Here is a 12,066-nt window from a genome sequence, read left to right on the forward strand (position 1 = left end):
GATGCAAGCCGGGCGGAAGCAACCCGAGCGGGCTGGGCGGCGGGAGCGCGGGCTGGGCTTTTAAAGGGACAAGCTCCGCCCGGGCCCACTCGGCGACCGGACCTGCTGATGGTGAGGGGGGTGGCCCAAGAAGTCGGGATCGAGGCAGAGGAGAAGCAGGGCTGTGTAACACCGCCCCCCGCCCTGCCCCGAGATGACAAGGGAGGGGAGGGCTGTGTAAATGCCCCCCGGGGCAATAATGGGATAAGTATTCCTTAGGGAGCAATATGGGGAAGAAGAAACTATGGGATTGCTCCTTCTGGGTAATAAAAGGGAGACGGGGATTGTGTAACTCCCCAGGACTGTGAAAAGATGTTCAGGCTCCAATATCAATAATGTGGATAAGGGTAGGGTGCCATAACTGATCCCCCGCCTCCGCCCCCGGCCCCCACCCCAAGGAGGGAGCTGGGGTTCCGAGGGAGAGTCAGAGAGCAGGTTGAGAGGGATCACAGGGTCCAGCTCGGGACAATTGCCGTCTCCCATCCCCTACTCAGCATTCTGCCATCTCCCTACCCCGTCCGGGCGCCCAGCCATGGCCAGACCACCCGCCCCGGGCTCGGTGATTGTTCCAGACTGGCACGAGAGCGCAGAGGGCAAGCAGTACCTGGCCTGCATCCTCCGCAAGAACCGCAGACGGGTGTTTGGTAAGTGCCCCCCAAGCCTGTCGCCTGTTACTCTCTGGTGAGAACAGTGTCACCTGTTGTTCCCTGGGGGGAAGCAAAGAAGTAGGGGGGTAAGGGCTTGCTTTGCTGCACCCCTCAGCCTTGGGGACCCCTGGAAGCCCTATCCCTGGGACCCCCACCCCCGAATCACCTTAGAGCTAATTCCATCATCAGAGCCAGGAACATGGAAACAGCCGAAACCCTGCCAAGAACCACAGTCACCAGAGAGGCTGTTGATTGAGTTCTCACCCCGTGCCAGGCCCTCTGCTGGGCACATTATACAACAGACTCCCAATTACCCTCAACAGTAGTACACCTTACAGACTTCTCCAAGATTCAGCCTGTGTAAGTAGAGGCAAGCCTCTTCTAGATCCTGCTGTCTCTAAGACAAGACATTCATGTTTCCCAGGATGAAGCCAACTCACCCAGGGTTGGGCTGACAGGTCAGCATAGGAGCCTGCATCTGCTGTGGGGGCTCAGCTCCGGCCAGAAGCAAAGCACCAGAAGGTTTAAGACCAGAGAATGAGAGGGCAACCCACAACTTAGGACTTTCAGGTCCTAAGCCTATGGATGTATCATAATTTAAAAATTGTTTTCAAATTAAAAACGTTCATAAAGATCTTGATATATTGATTCTACTGAGTTTATTTATAGTAATTGAGAATATTTTTGCTGATATTTCTCCACCGAGGAAAGACTTAGGAAAAACCTTGCCTTTACACATGGGAAATCTAGAAACATGTGATTATAGTCTCAATAAAAACAATCTCATGCATCAAACTTTAAATAGAAGTAATTCGGTGTTATTTGGAGTGGGCCTTGGTGCAGCTCACAGAGCACAGGTTTTCTTAGCAGAGCTCATCCAGTGACCCTGCTTGTGTCTCAGGTCTCTGTAATGAGCGTAGAGAACCATGGAAGGCTGGCACTAAAAAGCTCTTAGAGTTGATGGGTCTGATGGGACAAGTGCAGGTTGACCTCTTGACCCACTTGGCTCCCTTCTTGTCCCAGGGCTGCTGGAGCGACCAGTGCTGCCCCCACCTGTAGCCATTGACACGGCCAGCTACAAGATCTTCGTGTCTGGGAAGAGTGGCGTGGGCAAGACGGCCCTGGTGGCCAAGCTGGCTGGCCTAGAGGTACCCGTGGTACACCATGAGACCACTGGTGAGTCCAGCCAGGGAGGCCTTTCTTGGGGTGGAGAGAGACTGGCCCTTGTCCCACCATTTACTCTGCAACCTTGGAAAGTCACTTCACTTCTCGGAGCCTACACTGGCTCCTCTGTTCAGCAGAGATAATAGTACCAAGCCCAAAGTACTAGAGATAGTACTGAGCTGGCCCAAGAGAGGTGCTCAGGGAGCACCACTCCTCCTTTCTTATTTCCTTCCACTGGCCAGCAGGTTGCAACATCGTCCAGTATCCAGTACCTTCGGGACTCCCTATACGTACAAGTGAAACTGCTTTGTCATGGCTAGGGCTAGGCATCTCCCCAGCAGACTGGAGGCTCACCTAGGGCAGGTCGATTTCTCCCATCAGACTGAGAATTCTCCCAGGTCAGCGACTACACCTTCCCTCTCAGGCTGCTGACCCACCAAAGACATGTCTTCTTCCTATTCCTTCCTGGTCCCCTACCCCTCTCCACCCTGCCTTCCCCATGCTGAATGGCTGACCCTCCCCAGGCATCCAGACCACCGTGGTATTTTGGCCAGCCAAGCTGCAGGCCAGCGACCGTGTTGTCATGTTCCGCTTTGAGTTCTGGGACTGTGGGGAGTCTGCACTCAAAAAGTTCGATCACATGCTGCCGGTGAGCAGGCCGGTGGGCCTGGGAGGGTCCGGGAGGAGCTGGTTGTCCGAGGTGGGCTTCTGAGTCGGAGTGCCTGAGCCCAGCCTGCCTGGTCTGCAGGAGCCAGATTTGGGCATGGGCTGAGGGTGCTGCCCCAGGTGGGAGAGCTCTGAGCTGGCAGTGGGGACTGGGCCTTTGGAAGGGGGGAGTGAGCTGAGACTTCTCAGGGCCTGTGGTTACAACCCTCACATCAGCCTCTCCATCCCCAGGCTTGCAAGGAGAAAACAGATGCTTTCCTCTTCCTGTTCTCCTTCACCGACCGTGCCTCCTTTGAAGACCTCCCTGGACAGCTGGCCCGAGTAGCAGGCGAGGCCCCTGGTGTTGTCAGGATGGTCATCGGCTCCAAGTATCCTTTGGGTGGCCCCTAGGACAGTCAGAGGCCACACTTGGCAAGGCATGGAGCAAGGGGATCAGGGACACTGCCTCTGCCCAGCTGTGGGGTCTAGTCCCATGGACTTTATCTTAAAGGCAGCAGGGGCCCTCTTCCCCCGCCACCAGCCCAGGGAGGAGGGCTAAGGCTGGGTGTGATGAGGCGGTAAGCAGAGGCACCCGGCCAGGCTCCTTGACCCTCCACCAGATTTGACCAGTACATGCACACAGATGTGCCCGAGCGGGACCTCACAGCCTTCCGGCAGGCCTGGGACCTGCCCCTCCTGCGGGTGAAGAGTGTGCCGGGGCGGCGGCTGGCAGATGGGCGCACACTGGATGGGCGGGCTGGGCTGGCCGACATTGCCCACGTGCTCAATGGCCTGGCGGAACAGCTGTGGCACCAGGACCAGGTGGCAGCTGGCCTGCTCCCCAACACCTCCGAGAACACCCCCAGCTGATCCCTACTGCCAACCCTCAGCTGACCCAAGGCAGAGGGCAGCACCCAGGTCCTCAGGCTGAGGCAGGAATATTGATCTCATCCTGAGGACCGGCCAGAGGGGCCTGTCGTGAGGATGGTGCCCCAGCAGTACCTTCCTTGCAGAATTCATGGCAGTGAGATGGGGGCACAAGGCTCTGTGGGTCAGTGGGCTGAGGGCATCTGGATGCCCCCTGGCCTTCTCCCTCTGACCTGGGGCGTCTAGGCTCTGAAAGCTGAGGAACTGTAGGGGCAGGGCCCCAGGGCTCAAGCTTCTCCAACGGCCTGCTGTCCTCCCCCTTTCTGCAGCACCCAGTGAGGGTGACTGGGAAGAGGGGGTGTCCCAGCCAGGCCCTGGACCTCAAGTGACTTCAATCAAGAGCCTATATTAGTTGAGGTAACACCATCTGCTGTACCAGATAAACCCTGAAATCACGGTGGCTTAACTCTTTGGAAGTTTTTTCCTTGCTCTGTCTCACTGCAGGTGGAAGTGAAAGGTGGGTCTGGGGGCTCTGCTGAATGAACTCATGCAGAGACCCTGAATCTGAGGTCTTTGACACATGGCTTCCCGGTTTGCCCTGGGACATCAACATCAGTAGGCGGACTGGGAATGAATGCAAGTGGAAGGTTACCCAGGAGGTTTCCATGGGCCTGGCCTCTGGCAGTGTGCTTTACTTCTGCCCACCTTCCATTGGCCAACACATAGTCACATGGTTACACGGAGCTGCAGGGCATGCTGGGAAATGTAGTCCACCATCATGTTCAGGAGGTAGGCCCTCTCTGTGCAGTACCTTTCTCCATCATGAAGGTGTCAGGCTAGGCTTAGGACAGGGGCCCCACCAACCTGGGGAATCAGAAAGCTCACTACACAGCGCCAGGGACTGGGCCAGGTGGGGTCAGAGTGAGTTGCCCTGTTGGGCAGCTCCGCCTTGGGGAAAGCCAGCAAGGGCAGGCGCAGGAAAGTGAGTGAGCTTGCGCATTCTTGTGTCTCACCCCTGCCCCATCTTCCAGACACCGATGAAAGGCTAAAGTAGGGCGGGGGCGAGGGGGGGGGGTGGTGCTGATGAAGAGGGCCTTTATGCGTTCTGACACCCCCTGATGGTGGGCCAAGGCCTGGCGTGAGTCTGAGCCAGCTGGAAGGGCCTGGGGGAGCAGGTATGTGACCCCAAATGCCAGCTGACCCTTGGAGCCCCCTCTTGAGAAGTCAGCACCAGCAGCTCTGTACACCCCATCCTCAACATGCATGATCACATACCAGCACTTGTTCTAAAATGCTGCACTCCACACATTTACACACCCCCTGCTGGCATCTCACACTCCCAGGCACCCTGATTGCCTGCATGGCGTTTACCATGCCTGCCACCTGGGCACCACTACCCATGGGTTTGTCACCCCTTCCAGGGCCTAAAGGACTGATTTTAGCACCTTCTTACCCCCAGCTCCTGTTCAGAGCTGAGATCTGAGCTTATCCCATACCCCAGAGGAGGAATGTCCCTGGGCAGGACCCCATGCGTCACAGTGGCACAGCTGGTAGGCCGGCTCCACTCCTGGGCCATACATCTTTCCACTGTAGGCTTCAGCTCTGCTCCCGGGCAGTGGGTTCAGCCCGTTTTTCTCTGTTCTTAGCTCGAGTAGACCTTACCCCAGCAGGCAACAGCAACGCTTGGGAGTGGGACCCGGTGAAGGTAGCCTCTGGGCCTGTGACCCCCCCACCCCCAGCTACAGGTGCCCGTGTTGTGAGCACCAGCTACCCCACGTCCAGCCAGTTATCTCTGGGCCTGAAGCTCCCCCGGAAAGGAAGCTTCTGCACCCTTCTTGGGCACCAGCTCTGCACCAGCAGGCCAGTTTTCTCCTGGTTAGCCCTGCTCCAGTCAGAGAATCACCCTGTCACCCTCCTTCACCCCAAACCAAGAAGTGAACAATTCCCTTTGCTGTTTTCCTGTGTAAGGACAAGGTGGGGAGGGTGGTGGGACTGGGACTTGGAGCCCAGCCGCCTGCCATCCCAGCCCCCACTTTCTCAGCCCCTGCGAGCCCTGCCCCTATGCCATTTCAGCCCACTGCTCCACAGTAGTGCAGAACTGGGAGCCCAAGGGAGGAAGGAACTGTGAACCATTATTGTAATGGCCAGTGGCTGGGACCGGGCAGGGTCACATGGAGAAGTGAGGAGCATGTGTAGACACACATGTGTGGATTCAGGCCAGCTTCGTGGGCCTGCCATGTGGGCAGTCCACAGGGTCCCACACTCAGAGGGGCCTTCCCACCCGGCTTAATGTCTGCTGTTGCCATATCGAAACTCTGGACACCACAAATTATGCGGCAGGTCGTGAAGGTGTTGTCCAGGGAGAGGGTCTGGGCTCCAGATAAAGCTCCCTCCCCTCTCAGGGCTCGGAGACAGAGGCCGCTTCAGTGAAGTGTCACAAGGCCACCAAGAAGTTGCCTTCTCCCCACTTTGGTGCCAAAAATTCCACCATTAGACCACAACAGCTCAAAGGCAAATACCTCTCCACTCACCCCACCCCCTCCATGGGCCCTGAGGCTCCCTGGAAGGAAGGGGTAGTGACTATGCCCCAGACTCATTCAGGGGTGGACCCTGACTTAGAAGGACCTTTGGGAAAAGGGTAGCCATGTTTGCTGCTCAGGGCCCTGGAGCCACTGAACTTTGGGGCTCTGGAGGGAAGCCTGTAGGAGAGGGACCATCTTCTCCTGAGGTGAGGGTGGGGGTGGGCTGTGCTGTGGCCCAACCCTGCTGCCGATCTTCCCAGACTCGGGACTTACCAGCCCCCTCTTTCTTCCCCAAACAGCCTCTCAAGGAGTCCTCTCAAGGGGCCTCTCAAGGAGACCCCCTTCCCTAGAGATGGGGAGTGCCGTGGACTGACCCAAATTTATACTTTGAAATCTGAATCCCTAATGCGACGGTATCTGAATCCCTAATGCGACGGTATTAGGGGCCTTTGGGAGGTGATTAGCTCTTGAGGGCAGAGCCTTATGCACGCTATTAGTGTTTTTATGAAACAGACCCCACAGAGCTCTGTAGCCCCTTCTACCCAATGAAGACGCAGGAAGTGCAGGCTATAAACTAGGAAGAGGGTCCTCAAGGACCTGCTGGTGCCTTGACCTTGGACTTTGCCACCTTCGGAGCTGTGAGATACAGATTTCTGTTGTTTATAAGCCACCAGTCTGTGGTATTCTGCTATAGCAGCCTGAACAGAGAAACTGAGGTCCAGAGAGGGACAGGCATTTGCTCAAGGCTGCAGAGTCAGGAAGCAGCTCTGATGCTCTCAGCCCTAGGCACTCCCCTCCCTTGAACCATCCCCCCTACCCCCTAATGCTGTCTTGAGGTCCAGCCCCTCACAGGCCCTCTCCTGGTCCTCCCAGCTTTTCCAGCTGAGAAGCCTGGAGCTGCCTTTAGGAGGGAGAAATGCAGTGCTGGCACCTCCTTCCTCCCTTTCCTTCCCTTTTTCTCCTCCCCTCTCCCTTCCCAGGCCATGCTGAGCTGTCAGTGAAAAGTTCCTCCCTGCTGCCAGCCAAATCTGGCTGGCCTCCTGGGCACCTGGGCAACTGGGAGGACCCCGGGCAAGGAACCTGTCCCCAGGATAAGGAAGGGGATGCGGGACCCCACCGGCAAAGGCTGCTGGGTGGGCTCCCAGGGCCCAGGCTGCGTCCAGGGTGGGGGTGGGGCTTCCTCTCGCTGCAGATCTTCTTACTCCCTGGGCAGCCTGGTGCCAGCTGTGATCCCCATGTGCCAGGCACAGGCTTGGTGGGGAGGGGAAGTGCCCAGATGGAGGCAGGAGGCTCAGGGGACAGGACAAGTGGAGCCAAATTCCCAGAGGGCCAAGCTGTAGGTGGGGGAGGTTCTTCCCTTCCTGTGACCTCAGACCCAGAGGCTGGGGCAGTGGAGGTGGGGGAAGCTGAAGCTGGCGTTCAACTCTTCTAGAAAATAGGGGTGGATCCTGGGAGCAAAGATGACAGACTGAGGCTGGGGGTAGGGAGGGGGTACAGAAGGAAGGTGAAGGAGAGCCAGGACCTTGGGCCATTCACTTGAATTCCTGTGTAAAATGAAGATAACGGCACCCACATCTTTGACTTGTAAGTCAATGTGTGTATTTAAGATGTTCAGCGCTGCACCAGGCACCAAGTGAAGGGCTCAGTAAATGTCGGCTGTTATCTGCCACGTTGTTCTCACGGTAGTGGTGGCCGCTCTGGGGCTGAGAGCGGCTGGAGATGAGGGAGACCGGTCGGGTCGCAGATGGTCTGCTACACTGCGTATTCTGCCAGGGGTGGGCAGGCTGGGGGACAGAGGGAGGAGCAGCCCAGCTGGGGCGACACAGAATGTAGAAACTCCTGGCCCCTGCAACTGCACCCGGCTCCTCTCCCCCTCACTCCCGTCCTGTTGCCCCAGGACGGCGGCGATGGCACCGAGGACAAAGCCCTGGACCACGCGCCCTGGTCTCTGTGCGACCGGCATCAGCATCTGTGCCTCAAAATCCAGGGGCAACCTTTCCCGCGGCGGGAAAACCAAACTCGGTGGGACTTGGGCCAGACAGGACTCTTGCCCCACATCACCCGAGGTCAGAGTAGCCAACCGACAGTCCCTCTCTTACATCCCCTCTTCCTCCGCGAGCAATTCCGTGGCATCTCTCGTCCATTGCTTGCAAAGGGCAGTTCCTCCTTGGAACCAAACCCAATCCCTCTTGCTGAAGCGCAAAACATTTCCTTTCATTCGGGCTTCAGTCCCTCCCGCCGAGGAGGGAAGTGAGGCAGACCGTTCCTAAATGTACCCCCCCCCCCAGCCCCCGCGATGGCACAGTCTTCGTGCTCTTGCCAGAGAGCAGCTGTGCACCCCCACGCCCCCCGCAGCGGCGCTCGCAGCGTGAGTTCCAGCGAAACCCGCTCGCGGTGGAGACCTGCTCGGAACCCAGGCTGAGCGCGCGGGCTCTCCAAGCAAGCTCTGTGAGCTGCGCAAGCGACTTCCGCACCTCATCTACAAAATGGGCTTTACCGTCGTGTCAGTCCCCCGGATCGGCTGTGATGCTTCAATGAGCCAAGTGTGTACAGCGCTCAGCCCAGGGCCTGACACACTGGAGGTGCCCGACACTTGGCAAAGAGTAGCCACTGCTCTAGGACGCCGGCCCACCCAGCGTCTATCCACGTCTATAAAATGGGGGTTTGAATTGCAAACGAGAAAACGCCCGTCAAAGCGCTTTTGAAAGCCGAAAGGACCCTCGCGCAAAAAGGGATCTGTCACCCCCAACAGGAGTCACCAGGGAAGGGGTTCGGGGCCCTGGCCCCCAGAAGCGCGGTCCCTCCCAGCGCCGCGCTGGGGCTGAGCACTTAGCCAAGCTAAGCGTTCCCTGGGAGCGGCTCTGGTTCCATGCGGAGGAACTGAGACTGAATAGTGGGCCGGGGAGGGGTTGGCCTGGGTGTGGAGGGTCTCCAGGTACGGGCGACCCTGCTCGTGTGCCCCAGGCCCGACCCAACCTGGCCTCGGACCATTCAGAGGAGCCGCTGAGCGCCTGCGCCTGTGCAGCCCCCTGCAGCAACACGTGGCCAAGCAGCCGCAGGGCTTCCAGGAGCACACACGAGGCGGGGCGGGGCCTCCCGCGGGGCGTAGGGCCCTCTGCTCCTCTGTTCGGCAGGGAGGCAACTCCAGCATCACTCACTTTAGGTCTTTAGCCAGTCTGTCCTAGCGGCTCCCGGTGCCTGATGCCCACCTCTTCAATCCCCCTCAGATGCTCATCTGGCTGGAACACACCAGCCCAGGCTGAGCTTTGTGGGTAGATGGGCTAGCTCTGGCTTTAGCAACTGGCACGTCTCCACCCTCTGTCCCCAGCCTAGAGACTAGCCTCTGCAATGCCATTGTGTTCGGTCTCCCACTGGGCAGAGGGCTTCTGACCCCTGCTCTGCTCACCGATTCCTAGGCAGTGAGTCCCATGACACGAACTTCTCCAACACACAGAGGTAGAGGTAGCCAGGCGACTGCCTGGGGAGGGTGGAGCTGGGACCTTAAGGGGAGGGAGCTGACCTCAGGATTCTCTCTGGCAGGTGGCAGTCTATAGGGAGCAGAGACGCACAGATACAGCTGTTGCCCGGCTTCTGGCTTCCCACTGCATGAAGTGAAGAAGACACAAGCTCAGCTCTCTTCTGCTGCTGGGGCATCAGGAGGGAATTCTGGGACTTCCCTGCAGCCCTCCCTCCTTTCATCTCCCCAGGGCCCCTTTGAACTGCCCAGGTATCAGGTGCCTGGTGCAGACCCCAACCCGCACCAATCGCAGTACTCATACTGGGCCTGCTGGAGATGCTGGCACGAGTACCAACCCCTGTACCTCGTTTGAGAGTATTTTGGGGAGAAGGTGGCCATCTACCTTGGCTAGGTGAGTCGGGCACTGGGGGTGGGGACTGGGAGCTGGGGTCAAGTACAGAGATGGTGGGTCATGGACTTTGTCACCTCTTTAGGCTTTTGCACAGCCTGGCTGCTAGCCTGCCTGCTGCCCTTGTGGGCATCCTGGTCTTTAATCTCTGGCCTTATCGCCATGGGCACCAACACACCATGAGTGGCTGGAGCTGGTGGCAGGGGGATGGGCTGGGTGGGTCAGATGAGCTGGTTGAGAATAGTCCCTCCCAGGATGGGCACATTTTGCTCACAGGGAAGAGATCTGGGCCATAAGGGTGCCTTCCTCATGTGCCCACTCTGCAACACCCGTGCCACATGGAATATTTCCAAGATCTGCCCCATGGCAAGGTGAGCTGGGGACAAGAACAAGGGAATGGGTAGGTGTTTGGGACACCTCGGCCTGGCTGCAGGGAAAGCAGTGCTCTCCCTCACTTGTGGTTGGGCTACTTCTCTATCTGGCAACTGTCCTTCTGAGCCACGGCCTTCCTGGAGCACTGGAAGTGCAAGAGCATCCCCTTGGCCCACCACTAGGACCTCAGTGGCTTCCAGGAAGAGGAGGTGATGCCCAGCTCTCCCTGCCAGGTCCAGAACTCCATTTCCCAGAGTTCTCAGAGACCAGAAGGCATGCTGGGAAGAGCCCAGATTTTGGAGTCCATCATTCCAGGATCCATATCTGGCTCCTTCCCATTCCTCCTAGGTTACTTTTCCACCCTCCCCTGATATCAGGATGATACGAGGTTTGGTGAGATTAAACACTGGGCACATTTAGGGTCTCAAGGAAAAAAACTTTGTAACAGGGAGGAAGGGGAGAAGCAGTCCATTCACCCATCCATCCAGCCATCCACCAGACCATCCAAAGACCAAACCATGGCTCCTGAATCTGTTTGCTTGTCTCCATCTCCACCCCCGCTCCCTCTTCCACCCCACCGCCAGTCCAAGCCACATTGTTTTGCCTGGACCACTGTGGTAGCCTCCCAAAGTTCTCCCGGCTTCTGTGTTTGCCCTACTTAATTCATTTTCAGCTGCCAAGGTGATCTTTTGAAAACACAAGTCACATCATGCATTGCCCTCCTCAAAGCCTTCCAGTGGTTTGTATTATGCCCTATGGGATGCTCTAAGTTAAGTAGATGTGGGAGGACCGAGAAAGCAGAAAGCGAACATTGAGGTAGCAAAGTCGATGTGAATGGTGCCCTCTAGAATAGTGCAGTATTCAGCTCATGTGCCCTAAAGAGTAGCCCTGCCTTTGCACAGACTGATCCTCCCTGCCACTACCACCACCATGTGGGATGCTGCCCCCCCATTCTCTCTCTACTTAGCATCGTTCCTTCAGAGGACTTGTTCACAATTACATATTTGTGCTTATTCATTTGACCTCTGTCTCCCCAGCTAGATTGTGATTCTATCAGGGCCTGGGTTTGTCCAGGTTGTTCACCACATCATATCCAGTACCTACTGCAGAACAGTGTGCAGTCAGTTAATAGTTTTTTTTTGTTTTTTAAGATTATTCATTTTAAGGGGGAGGGGCAGACGGAGAGAGAGAATCTCAAGCAGACTCTCTGCTGAGTGTAGAGCCCAACGTGGGGCTCTATCTCATGACCCTGAGATCATGATCCGAGCCAAAACCAAAAGATGGACACTCAACCATCTGAGCCACCCAGGTGCCCCAGTTAGTTAACAGTTACTGAACAAACTAATACATTATCCATTATCTATTCATCCATCCTTACGTCTGTCATCCATCCCACCATGCTTTCATCTGCTCCTCCACCAAGCCATCCATCCATCTATCCACCCATCTGCCCTTCTACTCACCCACTTGTGCACCCACTTACAGAGATTTGCCAGTTGTTTGCCTGTCCAGTTTACCCACCCATCAGTCCATCCAGCCCTCTCCCACAAGTGCATCCATTTGTTGTTTATGTTTCTGTTTACTTTCCCATCTATGCACCTGTCCGTCCGTCCATCCACCCATCCATCCATCCATCCATCCACAGGCTTTTAGCCAGGATCTTGGAGGGAAAGGCCCTGCAGAGACAAAAATGATTTGGACCTCATTCCTATAATTCCAGAGCTCCCTGTGGAGGCAGAAAAAGATGGGGGTCTTCCCACTCAGGGTTGTGACATGCAGCCTCTTGAGCCCCAGGAGGCACAGGTGTTGCCTCTTCGAACAGGAGTGTGCATGTCCAGAGTTGGCCACTCTGGGCCCACAGATGGTCCAGGACCCAGTGACAGGCTCAAAGGAGTCCTATTTCCCACACTGCACCTGCTTTCCTCACCTACTCACCAGCTCTGC

The 12,066-nt window shown here is 56.9% G+C and overlaps 1 protein-coding gene across 2 annotated transcripts; it reads left to right on the forward strand.

The window, feature by feature from the left end:
- The first annotated feature begins 7 nt into the window (after positions 1–7).
- On the forward strand, positions 8–3,824 carry CPLANE2 (ciliogenesis and planar polarity effector complex subunit 2). 2 transcript variants are annotated; one of them, XM_045804288.2, is made up of 6 exons: positions 8–111; positions 534–683; positions 1,710–1,862; positions 2,375–2,499; positions 2,748–2,884; positions 3,116–3,824. In XM_045804288.2, exons 2-6 carry the CDS (start codon positions 572–574, stop codon positions 3,363–3,365), a joined length of 777 nt encoding a protein of 258 aa, XP_045660244.1. In that variant the 5' UTR covers positions 8–111; positions 534–571; the 3' UTR covers positions 3,366–3,824. The 2 variants fall into 2 exon arrangements, with proteins under 2 accessions (XP_045660244.1, XP_045660245.1); XM_045804289.2 differs by having other exon boundaries at positions 17–111; positions 570–683.
- The last annotated feature ends 8,242 nt before the right edge of the window (positions 3,825–12,066 follow it).

The sequence above is a fragment of the Ursus americanus genome, chromosome 33 (assembly GCF_024610735.1).
Source record: "Ursus americanus isolate L20-20 chromosome 33, mUrsAme1.1.p, whole genome shotgun sequence".
NCBI lineage: Eukaryota > Metazoa > Chordata > Mammalia > Carnivora > Ursidae > Ursus > Ursus americanus.